Here is an 18572-nt window from a genome sequence, read left to right as displayed (position 1 = left end):
AAAGTCTAAACCTTGTCTGTGGTATTCTGAGTAGGATTCAGGGATTGAATGACTGTGACGAGCTTCAAACTCGCAATTGTTGGGCGTGATGACAAACGCAAAAGAATCAATGGATTCTATTCCGATATGATCGAGAACCGACAGATGATTAGCCGTGCTGTGACAGAGCATTTTGACCATTTTTACTGAGAGGATGTGATGTAACCATTGACAACGGTGATGCCTTACATACAGCTTGCCATGGGAAGGAGTTAGAATGATTGAAGGAAGGCAGTAGGAAAGCAGAGATCCAACAGGGACAAAGCATCTCCATACACTTATCTGAAATTCTCACCAATAATTTACATAAGTATTTCTATCTTTATTTTCTGTTTATATATTATTATTCTTCGAAAACTCCATAACCATTTAATATCCGCCTAACTGAGATTTACAAGATGACCATAGCTTGCTTCATACCAACAATCTCCGTGGGATCGACCGTTACTCATGTAAGGTTTATTACTTGGACGACCCAGTACACTTGCTGGTTAGTTGTGCGAAGTTATGAAGAAAGTGCTGAGTTAGTAGATGCGCATACCAAGTTGAATGCCATTATTAGATATCACATTTTCGTGCACCATGCATCTTCCTCTTCTTCCATGTGTGAGGGTGAAAAATTCTCTAATTCACTGAAGTATGAACTCCTTTGATTGATTTCTTCACTTTCTTCTATAGGATCTTGCATTATATCTCTTAAGAAGGAATTTGCTTGTTCCTCTTTTTGGGGCTTGATAATCATCGCCACATATTTCTCTATATTTTTAACACTCATTCTCATATCATGTATGCATTCTTTCATGAGAAGCTCAAGAGCTTATGGTTCTTGATATGAATAAGGAGATGGTGGCTCTTGATATGAATAAGAAGGAGATGATGGTTCTTGATAAGAGTAAAAAGAGGATGGTTCTTTGTATGAATAGGGTGATGGTGGCTCTTGATATGGGTAGAAAGATGATGGTTCTTGATATGGATAGAGAGGTGGTGGTTCTTGGTATGAATATGGAGATGGTAGTTCTTGATATGAATATGGAGATGGTGTATTTTGATAGTTGGAACATGGAGTACTGAAGTTTCTTTGGTTTTGACTTTGCCAACCAAAATTCGGATAGTTTCTCCATCCACAATAATATGAATCACTACTTGGGTGTGAGTAGTAACCCATGTGATCTCTCTCCATTATTTTTTCTTAGCACAAAGCACCAAACAGAATTAAACGCACCATGTGGTAAATAGGCAAGTAAAGAAGAAAGAAAAAAAGGAAAATAAAATAAAATATAAAAGAAAATGAAAATAAAATAAAGAAAATAAATTGAATAAATAAGAAAATATAATAACTAATAAGCAAAAAGGAGTATAAAATTTAAACTCAATAAGTAAAATAACTAGGAAGAATAAAACAACTAAAGGGACACCAAACTTAATTTAAGAAATTAAGAAAAAAATTTTAAATAAAATAAATCAAAATATTTCTTTTTAATTTTAAAGAAATAAGTTAAATGAAATTAAAGCAAAAACGCCTAATCTAAGAAATCAAACAACCAGTAGCTGTCAATCACAGTCAATCCCCGGCAATGATGCCAAAAACTTGGTGCGGAATTTATAACCCACAAACTAATCGGCAAGTGCACCGGATCGTACCAAGTAATACCTCAGGTGAGTGAGCGTCGATCCCACGAGGATTGATGGACTAAGCAACAATGGTTGATTGATTTACTTAGTTAGACAAGCACAAAATGATGGTTGAGAGTTTAAAAGCATTAAACAGTAAATCAGTAAATCAGAATAGCAAGCAGTAAATTGATGTAAATAATATGGGAGAAATAGTTAAGGCTTCAGAGTTATCTACTTTTTGGATTGACTTTTTTTACTAACTATTTTAATCATGCAAGATATAATTCATGGCAAACTATATGTGACTAAACCCTAATTCCTTAGACCTTTTTAGTCTCCTCTAAAATTCATCAACCGCCAATTTCTTGGTCACTTAATTCCAATTAGAGGGTGAAGTTCAATTCTAGTTTATATGCCACAGAATCCTAATTACCTAAATATAAGAGGATTATATGTCACATATCCTGTTAAGTCCAGATAATTAGAAATTTAGGAGAATATATTTTCAAGCTGTTGTTCAAATAAAGAGCTTTTCCAAGTTATTCAAGAACTCAATTAGAACAAAGGTCATACTTCCGTTTCACTCAAATTCATAAGATAAAGAACGAAAACAATTCTTGAAATATAAATCAGTACATGAATTAAAATAGAAAAATAATAGTATCAATCCATACAATAGACAGAGCTCCTAACCTTAACAGTGGAGGTTTAGTTGCTCATGGTTTAGAGAGAAAATTAGGATTTGTAAAACTGTAAATTGCTGAATGAGGTAGAAGAGAAGAGGAAGATTCCAAAAGCCTGATTTTTTTCCCTTTTATATCTAATTCTAATTAATGTAAAATATATTTTCTAAAAGCTAAATAATATCTTTTCCTAATTCTAAAACAAATAAAAGTTTAAATCAAAATTGATTTAATCAATCCGTGCAACCTTTGGAACAAATTAGGGACCACTTGAGTTCATTAAGGTCCATGCCGAACTTGAAAATTCTCATGTTCAGCGTGGAGGAGGCAGTGGTTACTCTTTTTCTTTTCTTGAGTCCATGCTGAACTTGGATTAACCCAAGTTCGGCGTGGAGTGATGCGTGTTACTTCCTTTGGTGCGTTGGGCTAGCGCTGAACTTGAGAAAGCTCAAGTTCAGTGTGGAGGAGGCAGCATTGATTCTTTGAACTTTTTACCTCTACGCTGAACTTGGAAATTCTCAAGTTCGGTGTGGAGGTGGCAACAAGTCCTCCTTTCTCCGTCCTTGACTCCAACTCTTGTCAGATTCGTCCAAAATGCTACTTGAAATTAACAGAATTGCACACAACTCAAAGTAGCATCCATAGTGGCTAAAATACATCAAATATTGATTAAACTTAATAATTCAATTGCAAATTCACTAGGAAAAGATAGAGAAGATGCTCACGCATCATTCGCCAGCCAAACCTTGAGAATAGAGGGGTGGAAAGGGGTTGCGCCCATAATAATGGGATCCCGTTGCTTCTTCCCTTTGTTTCTTCTCGTCTCCCCATGGCCTTCCGACCTGCCGTGGGTGTAGGTGTGAGACCGAGCGTCAGTTCATCCGTGTTCGTTGTCCTTCCTGGGGCTCCTGCAATTCTCTGGTCCCTTAGTCGGTGACCGAGTACGAGACAGGCTCAGGTGGGAGTCTCTGCTGTACTCGGGACGGTAACGGTCCCTCGCAGCTAGCTCCCTCTCCAAGTTTTGCACTCGGTGCCGAAGTTCTTGCATGATCTTTGAGTTATCATCACCTGCGCCACCAAACGGGCGTCTCTCGGGAGATCGGGAGGGGTCATCCCGACGGGACAGCGGTCTCGGGTGTTCTTGAGAAGAGGCTGCGGAGCTTACCTGCTTCTCAAGCAGGCTCCCCCTTCTTCACGTATCTCCTCTCTACGAGGGAAAAGCTCCATATTTGCGCTAGGTCCCCACAGACGGCGCCAATGTTCGTTGCTCGGGTGAATGGCGGTTTGAGTGGAGTCGAGGTTGGAGCAACTGGGTGTGATAGGGGATCTGGACCGGGGCGCAAGTTGAGAGAGAGAGAGAGAGAGAGAGAGAGAGAGAGAGAGAGAGAGAGAGAGAGACGATCGTCTAAGTCTTCAATTGGTTAGCGGGTGGGGCACCTGCAAAGACACTCCGATGTTAAAGTTAGCGTCTGTATGAAAAGGCGACCAATTAGGGTAGAAAGGTAACGTACCTCTGGGGAGAGGGAGGGGTAGGTCCCTCCCCGTTTATACTCTGAATCCGGGTGGGCCCCTTCACTTGGGCCCATCTGCCTGGAAACTTCTGCTAGTTGTCCAGATCTTTTTAGTAGGGTGTGAGTTGGCATGTAGGTTACCTCTGGGTCCAAGTTGAGTAATCTGGTGGGTCGGTAATTCATAATCGGGCCCGAGTCCGTGATTGGGTTGGGTCAAAACAATACCTAAATAAATATATATTATAAAAAAAATTTAAAAATAAACTACTAAAAACATCTCTAAAAAATTGAGGTATTGACAAAAAAAATATTTCTAAAAAATCAAAACAAAAATATCTTTAAAATATTTTAAACTCTAATAAAGTTATCAAATATTAAATATTAAATCTCAACAAAAAAATTCCAGAGAGAGAATTTTATGGTGGTCGCCTAAATTTTAAAAATATTAAGAAAAGAGGTTTAGAGATGGTATTTTATTCCATGTTCTCACAAAAGTTCACATATGCGCAAGTCGTTAGACAAAAAAAAAAAAAGAAAATCTTTTGCTACTTATAAGACAATTAGTAAGCTTGTGTTATTTTTGTTGCAAAATCTTTAGTACATATTTGTCGTTTTGATCTTTAGGGTAAAAATTTAAAATGAGATGTTGATGCTCGATATTGAGATGGTGACGTTTGTGATGAAGACCTCAAGTATGGAATCAACTAATCATCACATGATCTAAATTGCTAAATCAAGAACTAAATGAACCAATCAACAAATTAACTAATTAGCTAGATCAAGAACAAGCATTAGTGAAATCAAGATACACCTCATCAATTGAAACCCTAAGTCAACTAATTACCTAAATTAAGTGAACCGAAAAAAAAAAAAAAGAAACTATCCAGAGGTGAACAATCCGCAGAAGCGAAGCAAGAGGTGTAGAGAAAGAATTTCTATACGAGGGTTATCTGTGAAAAGGTGGTGTCTTTGACAATATTGAATGATGCTCAAGATAGCTGTTTGGGGAGGTTATTACTTGAAAACTTCAACGAAAACAAGACTCATGTCCTCCATCCATACAATGTAAACTGTGTAAAAGGGAAGTAGAACTAAAGTTTAGAGCAAAATGTATATTGAGCATATAGTAAAATACAGACCAACCTGCTAGGTAGGCAGGAATACATTTTATACCACCGTTTTTAAACCTCAAGCCAAGCTTTCTAAAGCTAGACAATGGTATTGATACCATCTAATGTTGGTTGCTTGAGGACTGGACTGCGAACAGCAGTCATACTTTGAGGGAAGGTATAAACTTCCACAGATATTCTGGCCAAATATGGATCCCTCGTTCATGATTCTCCTTGGATCTGGCATTCACCTCCAACTGAATTGAAGAGCTTTTCTTGCTGGCCATTGCCCAAGGAACACAATTCTTATGTTGAATGCTAAAACACCAAATACTTGCTAATTGACTATTATGTTAGGATTTACAGCAATTCACCCAGAATTGCTAAAAAATAGGGTGCACTTTTATTTACAAGTTTTTAGTTTACTTTCTCCCTCCAACAAATTATATAGTGCATGTGGATAAAGAAAATATTTCAGGGATACCAAATCATTACAAAGAACAGAACAGAATGTATCCGCAAAATCAATGAACTTGACTTGTTGCACCAGGTCGGTATTCTCCAATTCCTAGCAAATCCTGTAAAAGTAACAGCGTGCTAGATGTTTGTGGTCTAAGTTGGTCTGAAAAAGCTTTTAGTTGAGCAGTTTGTAAGAAATCTTAGATCCAAACCTCATTGCTCCCAATGTACCAAAAACAAAATAAAATAGACAAAGTACACACCAAAAATGACGTACCTGACAAGCTTTGTTTTTGGCTCTGGTCTCAGCTGTGCTTGGAATATCATGATTTGGTTTCTGAAATCTCTTTTCACATCGCTCACAAGAGCCCCAGCCATCTGAGAATCTGCCACCCCTGATGAAATGCAAAAGGAAAAAAAAAAAAATTAGCAAAGCCAATTGCAATAGTTGAGGCAAAAATAGAAATCATTTGGAAGAAAATTAGTTGAAACTACCAAACAAGAACATACTGCATGTATGCACGAACAACAAACTCAGCACGCTGAACATTGCGATTCTCATCAAACTCAATGTTCTTATCTCTGATTTCATAAGAAATATTAAAGTAGCAAGATATCTTTCTCCAACCTGTAAAAACCTCATCAATGTTACGACTACTGTATCGTTTTCCCAGGAAAGACAACAGTAACTTTGTTTACCTGTTTTTTTAATGAAAGACTTTCCTGAAATCAAAGTGTAATCAGTTTTCTCCAAAATCTGTCATTGACATTGACAGAACAACAAAGGATTTATTTATTAGGTACATCCTAATCAAAGGAAACTAATTGCGCCACAGGAACTCATATCTTCTGACACTTGCATAAAGTCCTGTGGAAATATAATTGGGTTGTTATATGCAAAACCAGGGGCAAAAACATGTCAAACTGACTCATACAATAATCCAAACCAGGAGTATCTACTCATAATCCAAGTAGTATTTTATATTTTATAAAGGTTAAAAAATACAAAAAATTAAAGGCGTTGAATTTATCTCAAGTCTGAACAAGCAATCCGTTAAGTTATCATATTCAAGAAAAATATGTTCCTCAGAAGTTAGCATTGTCAAATGAAAAAAAGATGCAATGCAGCAATAATTTGTCCAAGTATTAGGATAAAAAAAGAGGTGTAAAAAGCAGGGAAAAAAGGAATCAGACGCTTTAAGTTTCAATATTGATGACAGGTAAAGGACAGAAGCACTGGAGAAACTTATCTGTTGGATATTCTAATGTGATACAGAATAAGCAAGTAAGCCTCACAAGCAAATACCTGAAGAGACTAACATGAAGAAAACAACTTATAATTTGTACACACTACAGTCCTTACAAAAATGTCCGTTGTAGTAGCTTTCCATTCAAGGGCTAATCAGTGGTTTAATGTGTGTTATTTTTGTCGAAAAAAATTATAAGAAGCATGACAGATGTTAAGAATAGAAAGTGGTTAGTTATGTTATCTTGTTCAAGAACATGATATGAAGCACAAAATGCTAAATCGACAGAAACTGGTCGAACAATGGCACTTAAGCAGTGAACTTATATGGAAAAGATTACGATCAAATTGCCAGTTATACTTTTGCATTTTACAGATTGTTAAGTGTTCAATCCTACAAAAAACAGATAATCTGAGATGATAAATCATATTTTTGGATCATGTAATAAATAAGAAAATATAATTCTTGTTCAATTATGCAACACAACTATACTAACACTCTATCAAAAAAATTACTCTACTAACAATGATGCTCGTAAAACCTCCTTTTCCATGCAAATTCTATGCTCCTTAGTATCCCTTCTATTCTCTCTCGTAAATCAAACAGCAACTTCAAAATCAAGTCACAAAACCATATCATTTATTCTACCGCTCATTATTCAAATTCAGCTTAAACAGAAAAAAAGAAGTAAAAAGCTGAACCTAGAACCGATCATAGAGACAAATGAAATAGATAATTACCGCCATAGCTGCATTTTGGTACTCCTTGAACAAAGAAACCGAAGGAAACCTTCCAGACAAGCCATGCCACATGCCATTCTCCTTCTCCTCATCTACCTTCTCGCTCCTCCTTCCGCCGCCGCCAAAACACTGTGGCGACAACTCCGCGCAGCTCCCGCTCACCTCTTGCCCTGTCAATTTTCCAATCCCCGGCGACAGGTAAGACTCCGGCGACGCATAGGCCTTCGCTGGCGGTGTCCTCTCCACGGTCCTGACCAAAGCGAGAGGGCTGCCGCTCACGTTGGCCTCTGGAGGAGCACCGATTCTCGCCACCTTCCTCGGCGGTCGGTAAGCCCACGACTCCTGCACAACCTCGCCGGAATCCCGCGATATCCGGTGGAACTTTCCCGGCGGAAGCGACGATACCGGCGACGGCGATGGTTTGGATACCGGAGAAGGGGATTGGCGTTGATTGGGATAAGTGATGGTTGGTAGGGTTTTGGATTTCGATGAGGAGTGGGATGCTGCGGCGGAATCGATTACGGCCCACAAAGCGGCGTCGTCTATGTCATTGTCGTCGACAATGACAGGGTACGGCATTTTGGCGGGAAATTAGGGTTTTGAATTTTTTGGAATGGAAATATTTGTTGTTGCGGGTTGAAGAGAGAAAAGAGAGGTTTAATAGCGTGTTGGCGTGGAAATGAGATTTGGGAGCTGGTAATGGTAATTGAGGAGATCAACTTCCTTGACTTTGAAATTTTAACTCCGATGAACCACGTCGGCGGACTCGCGGTGTAAGCCGCAGTCATTTAACTTTTTTTTTAATATATTATAATAAAAAAATAAAATATATTTTTTGAGACATTTAAAGACACTAAAGTTGGGATTTTTTTAAAATAAAAATAAAATCTTGTGATAGAAAATCATAGAAATATCTTTATTTTACAAAATAAATTAAATCACATCATTTGAAGCATATATATAGATTTTGTTACTTTGAATTGTCTTCTAATTTATTTGCGTCTTGTTTTAATTTGTATATAATTTAAAATTTTATTCTAGTTTTAGTACACTTTTTTTTTATTTCATATAGCTTTTAAATATAACTTTTTATTTTTAGTTAATGATTGGATGAATGTGGAGAATAGGATCTGAATTTTTTTTTCTTTATGTATGTGTCGAACTGAGAAAAGTTGAAATAAAAGAAAAATTTTAAAAATTTTACTTTTATCCAATCACCGTTTGAAAAAAAATTAACTCCTTTGGTTATTTGATTAGAATAATAAATTTCTAAGAAAAAAATTAGGACCTCCTGTTAACTTGAGTTAAAATTTTCATTAAACTTATTTAAATAAAAATTATAAAACATAAATTAGATCTAAAATTTTAGAATACATAATTTAGTAAGATTTGAGTCTTTAATGTGTGGTTATATATCTTCAACCACTATTTTATTCTTATGTGTTATTCTCTCTGTATTATAATATTTAACTTATTTAATTCTTGATATCTGATATTTTATGTATATATGCATTTATATGATTGAAGTTATTGTTTTACATTAGTTCATTTATACAGATAGCCTTACCTTTTAATTTACTATTTGTTCATACTTTAACCCAACACTAGGACCCAGGTTCAAATAAGTTAAAAAGGCCCAATCCATAGATTGGCCTTCGTTTGTAACCGACCTCCCAAGAAGAAGTCGGATACGACACAGATTCCCCTCTAAGGAAGTCGGGATCGAAGGTTAGCTGGCTGATAAGGCTTATTCAAATAAGTAACTACCCCTAAAATCTCTCAACCCACTTCCAGGGGCCATATCTCAACTTCCCTAAGATAAAGGGACGGTTCTCCTCCTCAAAAGGTGGAACTATTCCAACGGTGCTTATTGGTTCACCACTATAAATACACTGACACCCCTCAGGTATCTCTAAGTTTCAATACTCTCTAAACCTATTAAAATCCCTTGCTGACTTAGGCATCAGAGTGTCATTGCAGGTACCACCCCCATTCCTTCACACGCACGAGTCGGACGGTAGCTCCTAGACACAAACCAAGTCAGAGACCTCCTCCTTCAGACGATTGGGCCAACCTTACAAGTCCAGTCCACTAATCTCCGGTTACCCAACGTAACATTGGCGGCGTTGCCGGAAAACCGAGAGATCAACCAGTGATGGCAGATGACTTGCATGAAGATGGAAACACAGCGTCCGATTCTGAGCAAAAGAATCAGGACGTTGATAATAATGATAGAGCGATAGTCACTCATCAGGGAGTGACTAACCAGCACAAAGAGGGTACCTCAGGGGTAAAGGACCCAAAGGGAAACTCCTCTGAAGGGCGCAAATCAGGAAAGGAGGGACATCTCCATGCAGCTGATTTCATGGGATTGTTCCATGGTCACCAAGGGCGCCTGGAGCACTGGAGCAAGAACTGGAGCGACAACGAGAAGCAGAAAGGAATTTGAGGAGCGAGATCAAGTGTTGAAAGGAGCTTGAGGAAAAGCTCCTGAAATTAGAGTCAGCTCTCAAAGGTCGAAGTTCCCGTAGTGACTGAGAAGACTCTCCTTTGGGAGGGGAAGATCCATTCAGTGAGGACATAACGAGGACAAAGGTTTCAAGGAACTTTAAAAGTCCTGATATGGACATTTACGATGGAACTACCAACCCAAAGCATCACTGACGAACGAACTTTTGCTAGTAAAGGATTTCATAAAAATAATCACGTTGTAAGTATAGTTTCTAAACCAACAAAAATCTTTTTGTACAAAAAAAAAACTTGTTTGTCACTAAAGCAAACCCAATAAAATTTATAACCGAAGTATTGAAATCTCGGGTCGTCTCTCAAGAAATTGCAGGGAAGTATAATTTATTATTGGTTATGGAAAAAGGTATATTTTTTGGTTTTTGAAATAGGGAACAAGGAAATAAATTAATAATAAAGTAAATTAATTATTATGAAAACCATTGCAAGGTATAAGAACTAGAAATTCTATCCTAGTTATCCTTATCAGGTGTGATGAGAATTGTTTATTGCTCCCACTTAGTTAACCCTTACTAAATAAAGGAAAGTCAAGTGGACTAATCAATTTGATTCCTCAAGTCCTAGTCAACTCCTATGGAAAGACTAGCTTTAGAGGGATCTAAATCAATCAGCAAATTCTAATTTTCAATCAACAGCTGAGTTTGATAACTCAAGTGTCACCAATTACTCAACCAAAGCAAAGGGGGGAAAATCCAAATTATTTATATCATAAATAGAAGAAAGCAATCATAAATCTGAAATACCTCAAATTATATTAAATATAAAATCAAATCTAACATGAAAATTCATAAATCAAAGTAATAGAATAAATAAAAATAGAAGAGAAACCAAAGCAAAGGAACATTGAATCTGGAATGAAGAAGTAAACCTAACCTAAGAGAAATCCTAAATCCTAAAAACTAAGAGAGAGGAGAGAGCCTTGCATGATAACTCCTACCACAACTCCAGGAATCATGCAATGTTAGTCAAAAGCATCAGTCTAAAAATAAGATTAGACATGGCTAACCAAGCTTCAGTAGGACATTACATACAACAGCCAAATTGATGGGAATCAACTGACTCCTGTGATGATAAAAGCATCATATGAAACTCTAGAATTCATTCTTAAAAATTCTGAAGAACAAAATAAAAAGAAAAATACCTAATCTAAGAACCAAGATGAATCGTGAGTTGTCCAAACTCGAACAATCCCCGACAACGGCGCCAAAAACTTTGTACACAAAATCGTGAGTTCACACTTTTCTCACAACTCCGCGCAGCTGACCAGCAAGTGCACTGGGTCGTCCAAGTAATACCTTACGTGAGTAAGGGTCGATCTCACGGAGATTGTCGGCTTGAAGCAAGCTATGGTCATCTTGTAAATCTCAGTCAGGCAGATTCAAATGGTTATGGGGTTTTGATAATTAAAGGATAAATAAGACATAAAATAAGATAGAAATACTTATGTAATTCATTGGTGTGAATTTCAAATAAGCGTATGGAGATGCTTTGTTCCTCCTGAATCTCTACTTTCCTACTGCCTTCATCCAGTCATGCGTACTCCCTTCCATGGCAAGCTGTATGTTGGGGATCACCGTTGTCAATGGCTACCGTCTGTCCTCTCAGTGAAAATGGTCCTCTACGGTTTCTCGCATGGCTAATCAGTTGTCGGTTCTTGATCGTGTCGGAATAAGATCCATTGATCCTTTTGCGCACTGTCACTGTGCCCCATAGTCACGATTTTGAAGCGCGTCACAGTCATCCCATCCCAGATCGTACTCGGAATACCACAGACAATGTTTAGACATTTCGAATCTCAAGAATGCTGCCAATTGATTCTAGCTTATACCACGAAGACTCTGATTGCACGGAATGGAAGGCTCTGTTGTCAGGAGAGGCAATCATGCATCGTGAACCAGGAGGCCAAGAGATACACACTCAAGCTCTAACAGATAGAACGGAAGTGGTTGTCAGGCACGCGTTCATAAGGGAGGATTCTGATGAGTGTCATGGATCATCACATCCATCAGGTTGAAGTACGAGTGAATATCTTAGAATAAGAATAAGCGTGAATTGAATAGAAGAACAATAGTACTTTGCATTAATTCATGAGGAACAGCAGAGCTCCACACCTTAATCTATGATGTGTAGAAACTCCACCGTTGAAAATACATAAGGTCGGCCATGCCTCCCAAATAACATGAAACAATCAAAAAAGGGTTCAAAGACCTGATCCCAAGATCATAGATGATCAGAAGATGAAAATACAATGGTAAAAGGTCCTATTTATAGAGAACTAGTAACCTAGGGTTTACAGAAATAAGTAAATGATGCAGAAATCTACTTTCGAGGCCCACTTAGTGTGTGCTTAGGCTGAGAATTAAAGCTTTCACGTGCATAGGCTTTTCTTGGAGTTAAACGCCAACTTTGGTGCCAGTTTGGGCGTTTAACTCCAATTCTGGTGCCAATTTGGGCGTTTTACGCCAGAATTTTTATGCTGACTTGAAATGCCAGTTTAGGCCATCAAATCTCGGGCAAAGTATGAACTATTATATATTGCTGGAAAGCCCAAGATGTCTACTTTCAAACGCAATTGAGAGCACGCCAATTGGGTTTTTGTAGCACCAGAATATCCATTTCGAGTGCAGGGAGGTCAGAATCCATCAGCATCTGCAGTCCTTTTTCAGTCTCTGAATCAGATTTTTGCTCAGGTCCCTCAATTTCAGCCAGAAAATACCTGAAATCACAGAAAAATAGACAAACTCATAGTAAAGTCCATAAATGTGATTTTTTCATAAAAACTAATAATTATATACTAAAAACTAACTAAATCATACTAAAAACTACCTAAAAACAATGCCAAAAAGCGAATAAATTATCAGCTCATCACAATACCAAACTTAAATTGTTGCTTGTCCCCAAGCAACTAAAAACAAAATAGGATAAAAAGAAGAGAATATACAATGAATCTCACAATATCAATGAAATTTAGTCCCAATTAGATGAGCGGGGCTAGTAGCTTTTTGCTTCTGAACAGTTTTGGCATCTCACTTTATCCTTTGAAATTCAGAATGATTGGCATCTATAGGTGATGGTTTCAGTGGCTAAGAGAAGGGGGGGTTGAATCTTAGCCCCCTTTTTCTTGATTACACTTTCTGGTCTTTGAGGAGACTTTTCTGTTTTTGTCTCGTCCCTGGCCACGGGACTTTTTACTTTTGTCTCGTCACTTGGCACGAGACATTTTCGATTTTAGCTCATGTGCAGCAGAAACAGAAATGAAGAAGTAGAGAGAGAAGATTACACCCAGATATATCCTGGTTCAGCTGCTAAGTGCAATGCAGCCTACATCTAGTCTCCATCACAACAACGATGGAATTTCACTATAATCATCCAGATTACAAACTGTAAAGCGCTAACCCAACTTACAAGGGGATTCCCACAGAATCATGAAACACAACATAGATGAACAAAGAAACTCTAAGGACATCTATGGCTTTTTCTTTTAATTTTGCACTCTCTGCCTTTTTCCGCTCTATGACTTTTTCATACAAACTTCACTGTTTGCCTTTTTCATGAGACTCAAGACATGACAAAATTAAACAGAAATATACAAAACAGAATACATTGAAGGAGAAGATAATTTGTAAGCTTAGGTAGCTATGAGACTTCTGTGCGTTGCACTCTCACTTTCTTCCTTCTTTTTTTCTTCTTTTCAAACCGTGACTGTTCACCCCTTTTATAGAGAAGTGAAGCCTTCACAGTTGAAACAAAAAAACCAAGCTTAACTTCTTCTCCTTCAAAACAGAACCGGTTCGGCCACAGAGAGAGAAGAGGTAACTCATGCGAAACCCAACATGCAAATACCTCTAGTTCTTCCTTGGTCATCACTCTTCATCAATCCGAGCGCTCCATCCTTGGCTTGCTCTCCAAGATGGATTTCTGGCCCTTGATGCTTCATGATGATGATGACTTCATCTGCTCCAATCTCTGCCTCTTCCATCACTTCGCCACTCTAGCTACTTCCTGTGGTGGTTGAGCAGAATCAGAGACAAGTCATGCCTCTAAGAATCTCCTTCTTGCTGGCCGAATCTCCTTCTTTCTTTTTGAGTATGAAGGATCCGAGATTACCTCACCAAATCTTACCACTTTTGGTGATAATCTCAGCCACAGCATACTTTTATTTTGTTATGTTTTCTTGCCATCATTAGCTTGATGGTCTTGATGTATACAGCTCCTTCTTTCTTTTGGTAGCTGAACATAGCTTCCATTGTTTCCTGGACATTGACCGAAGAGGAAAAAGAAAAGATGAGAGAGAATGAAGAATAAAAGCAATTAATTGAAATGAAACAAATTAAATGGATTGCTTTTACTTCCTTTGCTTGAGTAGCGTGTTACATTGATCAAATCAATCATGTCACTCATACTCTCTCTCTCATTTATGTTTCCAATGCTTGCAGATTAAATTTTGAAATCCATTCCTCAATGAGAAATGAAATCCGTTGGAAAGCATGGAGCCAATTTGCTTTCTTTCATTATGTTTCGGACCAAGCATTGGATCTTTGGTTTGATATGGGCTTAATGTTGAAGTTTAATAAAAACTGGCCCATTTGTTTCATCCATCATTCATATGGCAATTGATAACATTTGCTTTCCTGATGAGTTGTTTTTCGGCTTATGCATGAGGGCATATAGCAAAGCATGTTCAACTTGGGCTTGTGATAACAATGGATTAGTTTGGCCCAAGTGACATAATAATCAATTTATCCATACTCATCTATCAAACCAAAGCTAAATATAATTGGGCTTGTACCAGAATTATTTTTCGGCCCAAATAAATCCTGCACAGCAAAATTAATTTAATTAACATATATAGATCAAAATTAGATTAATAATTTTGCTGTTAATAATGTTTGATCATCATCAATTTAATTTATATTTTTCCAAACTCATCAATAGGAACTCAGAATTTAGATAGTGTTATTGATTCTCTTAGTTCAGTATGTTGATTCTTGAACACAGCTACTTTATGAGTCTTGGCCGTGACCCTAAGTATCTTGTTTTCCAGTATTACCACCGGATACATAAATACCACAGACATATAACAGGGTGAACCTTTTCAGATTCTGACTCAGCTTTGCTAAAGTCCCCAGTTAGAGGTGTCCAGAGTTCTTAAGCACACTCTTTCTGCTTTGGATTACGACTTTAACCACTTAGTCTCAAGCTTTTCACTTGGACCTGCATGCCACAAGCACATGGTTAAGGACAGCTTGATTCAGCTGCTTAAGCTAGGATTTTATTCCTTTAGGCCCTCCTATCCATTAATGCTCAAAGCCTTGGATCCTCTTTACCCTTGCCTTTTAGTTTATAGGGCTATTGGCTTTTTCTGCTTGCTTTTTCTTTCTTCTCTTTTTTTCGCCACTTTTTCTTTTTCACTGCTTTTTTTTGCTTCAAGAATCAATTTCATGATTTTTCAGATTATCAATAACATTTCTCTTTGTTCATCATTCTTTCAAGAGCCAACAATTTTAACATTCATAAACTTCACTATAAAAAATATGCACTGTTCAAGAATTCATTCAGAAAGATAAAAAGTATTGCCACCACATCAAAATAATTAGACTAATTTCAAGATAAAATTTGAAATTCATGTACTTCTTGTTCTTTTGTAATTAGGAACATTTTTCATTTAAGAAAGGTGAAGGATTCATGGAATTATTCATAGCTTTAAGACATAAACACTAGACACTAATGATCATGTAACAAAGACACAAACATAGACACACATAAAGCATAAAAATCGAAAAATAGAAAGATAAGAACAAGAAAATCAAAGAACGGGTCCACCTTAGTGATGGCGGCTGGTTCTTCCTCTTGAAGGTTCAATGGAACGCTTGAGCTCCTCCATGTCTCTCCTTTGCCTTTGTTGCTCTTCCCTCATGGCTATTTGATCCTCTCTAATTTCATGGAGAATAATGAAGTGCTCTTGGTGCTCCATCCTTAGTTGCTCCATATTGGAACTCAGATCTCCCAAAGAGGTGTTGAGTTGCTCTCAATAGTTGTGTAGAGGAAAATGCATCCCTTGAGGCATCTCAGAGATTTCTTAATGAGGGACTTCCTTATGCTCTTGTTGAGGTCCATGAGTGGGCTCTCTTGTTTGCTCCATCCTCTTTTTAGTGATGGGCTTGTCCTTTTTAATGAGAATGTCTTCCTCTATGACAATTCCAGCTAAATTGCATAGGTGACAGATGAGATGAGGGAAGGCTAACCTTGCTTAAGTGGAAGGTTTGTCAGCAACCTTGTATAGTTCTAGAGGTATGATCTCATGAACTTCCACTTCCTCTCCAATCATGATGCTATGGATCATGATAGCCTGATCCACAGTTACTTCAAACCGGTTGCTAGTAGGAATAATAGAGCGTTGGATGAACTCTAACCATCCTCTAGCCATGGGTTTGAGGTCAAGCCTTCTTAGTTGAACCGGCTTGCCTTTGGAGTCTCTCTTCTATTGAGCTCCTTCTATACATATGTTCATGAGGACTTGGTCCAACCTTTGATCAAAGTTGACCCTTCTAGTGTAGGGACGTGCATCTCCTTGCATCATTGGCAAGTTGAATGCCAACCTTACATTTTTTGGACTAAAATCTAAGTATTTCCCCCGAACCATTGTAAGCCAATTCTTTGGGTTCGGGTTCACACTTTGATCATAGTTCTTAGTGATACATGTATTAGCATGGAACTCATGAACCATTAAGATTCTGACTTGTTGATGGGGTTGGTAAGAACTTCCCAACCTCTTCTTTGAATCTCATGTCGGATCTCCGGATACTCATTCTTCTTGAGCATGAAAGGGACCTTAGGATCACCTTCTTCTTGGCTACAACTTCATAGAAGTGGTCTTGATGGACCTTTGAGATGAATCTCTCCATCTCCTATGACTCAGAGGTGGAAGCTTTTGCCTTCCCTTTCCTCTTTCTAGAGGTTTTTCCGGCCTTAGGTGCCATAAATGGTTATGGAAAAACAAAAAGCAATGCTTTTACCATACCAAACTTAAAAGGTTTGCTCCTCCTCGAGCAAAAGAAGAAAGAAGGGATGGAGAAGAAGAAGAAGAAGAAATGGAGGACATGGAGGGTGAAGAAAGGTTCGGCCAAGGATGGGAAAAGTGTATATGAGGTATGAAAATGAAGGAGTGATGAGGGGTTTATATAGGAGTGGAAGAGAGGGGTGTCCGTGTGTGAGGGTTGGGTTTGGGAGGGAAAGGTTTTGAATTTTGAATGGTGGGGTAGGTGGGGTGTTTGGGGAAGAGTAGATAGAGGTGATTGGTGAGGGGTATTTGGGGAAGGGTGTTATTGGAATGTGTGAAGAAGAGAGAGAGTGAGTTGAGGTAGGTGGGAATTTTGTGGGGTCTACAGATCCTGAGGTGTCAAAGATTTCTCATCCCTGCACCATTCTGGCGTGTAAACGCCCTCTGAGTGCTAATCTTGGTGTTAAACGCCAGGTTGCTGCCTATTCCTAGCGTTAAACGCTAGCTTTTCTTCCCTTTCTGGCGTTGAACGCCAACTTGGTGCCCTTTTCTGGCGTTAAACGCCAGTCTAGTGCCCTTTTTTGGCATTAAACGCCAGTCTAGTGCCCTTTTCTGGCGTTAAACGCCCAGAATGGTGCCAGACTGGGTGTTTAACGCCCATTCTGCTACCCTTACTGGCATTTAAACGCCAGTAAGTTCCTCCTCCAAGATGTGCTATTTTTAATGTTGTTTTTGAATTTGCTTTGATTTTTGCAGTTGTTTTTGTGACTCCACATGATCATCAACCTAAAGAAAACATAAAGTAACAATGGAAATTTAACATAGATAAATAAAAATTGGGTTGCCTCCCAATAAGCGCTTCTTTAATATCAATAGCTTGATAGTGAGCTCTCATGGAGCTTCACATATACTCAGAGCATGGTTGGAGCCTCCCAACACCAAACTTAGAGTTTGAATGTGGGGGCTCTGTTTGACTCTGTATTGAGAGAAGCTTTTCATGCTTCTTTTCCATGTGTACAGAAGGAGATCCTTGAGCCTTAAACACAAGGTAGTCCTCATTCACTTGAAGGACCAACTCTCCTCTATCAACATCAATCACAGCTTTTGCTGTGGCTAGGAAGGGTCTGCCAAGGATGATGGATTCATCCTCATCCTTTCCAGTGTCTAGGATTATGAAGTCAGTAGGGATGTAAATGCCTTCAACCTTTACTAAGACATCCTCTACAAGTCCATAAGCCTGTTTCTTTGATTTGTCTGCCATCTCTAGTGAGATTCTTGTAGCTTGTACCTCAAAGATTCCCAGTTTCTCCATTACAGAGAGTGACATGAAGTTTATGCCTGACCCCAGGTCACACAGAGCCTTCTCAAATGTCATGGTGCCTATGGTGCAAGGTATTAAGAACCTTCCGGGGTCCGGTTTCTTTTGAGGTATCTTCACCTGAGCCAAGGCGTTTAGTTCATTAATGAGCAATGGAGGTTCATTCTCCCAAGGCTCATTACCAAATAACTTGGCATTCAGCTTCATGATTGCTCCAAGGTATTTAGCAACTTGCTCTTTAGTAATATATTTATCCTCTTCAGAGGAAGAATACTTATCAGAGCTCATGAATGATAGAAGTAGGTTCAATGAAATCTCTATGGTCT

General features: G+C 38.2%; 1 protein-coding gene across 7 annotated transcripts; it reads right to left on the bottom strand.

Annotated features, from left to right (window-relative positions):
- Positions 1 to 4748: 4748 nt before the first annotated feature.
- On the bottom strand, positions 4749 to 8086 carry LOC130970459 (uncharacterized). 7 transcript variants are annotated; one of them, XM_057896551.1, is made up of 5 exons: positions 7403 to 8086; positions 6115 to 6172; positions 5911 to 6043; positions 5693 to 5810; positions 4749 to 5534 (listed from the first exon to the last, which is right to left on the bottom strand). In XM_057896551.1, the coding sequence occupies exons 1-5, from the start codon at positions 7979 to 7981 to the stop codon at positions 5481 to 5483; spliced, it is 942 nt and encodes a 313-aa protein (XP_057752534.1). In that variant the 5' UTR covers positions 7982 to 8086; the 3' UTR covers positions 4749 to 5480. The 7 variants fall into 7 exon arrangements, with proteins under 7 accessions (XP_057752534.1, XP_057752535.1, XP_057752532.1 ...); XM_057896552.1 differs by having other exon boundaries at positions 5926 to 6043; XM_057896549.1 differs by having other exon boundaries at positions 5911 to 6172.
- Between the last annotated feature and the right edge of the window lie 10486 nt (positions 8087 to 18572).

The sequence above is a fragment of the Arachis stenosperma genome, chromosome 3, assembly GCF_014773155.1.
Source record: "Arachis stenosperma cultivar V10309 chromosome 3, arast.V10309.gnm1.PFL2, whole genome shotgun sequence".
NCBI classification, from domain to species: Eukaryota; Viridiplantae; Streptophyta; class Magnoliopsida; order Fabales; family Fabaceae; genus Arachis; species Arachis stenosperma.
The sequence above is the reverse complement of the archived record's forward strand: the minus strand, read 5'-3'. Positions and strand labels throughout refer to the sequence as shown.

Coding starts and splice junctions, on each gene's coding strand:
- LOC130970459 (XM_057896546.1), bottom strand. CDS start 7,981: ATGCCGTACCCTGTCATTGTCGACGACAATGACATAGACGACGCCGCT. Junction 6,173..7,402: donor ACCAAAATGCAGCTATGGCG/GTAATTATCTAT, acceptor TGTCAATGACAG/ATTTTGGAGAAAACTGATTA. Junction 5,811..5,910: donor ATGCAGTATGTTCTTGTTTG/GTAGTTTCAACT, acceptor GCATTTCATCAG/GGGTGGCAGATTCTCAGATG.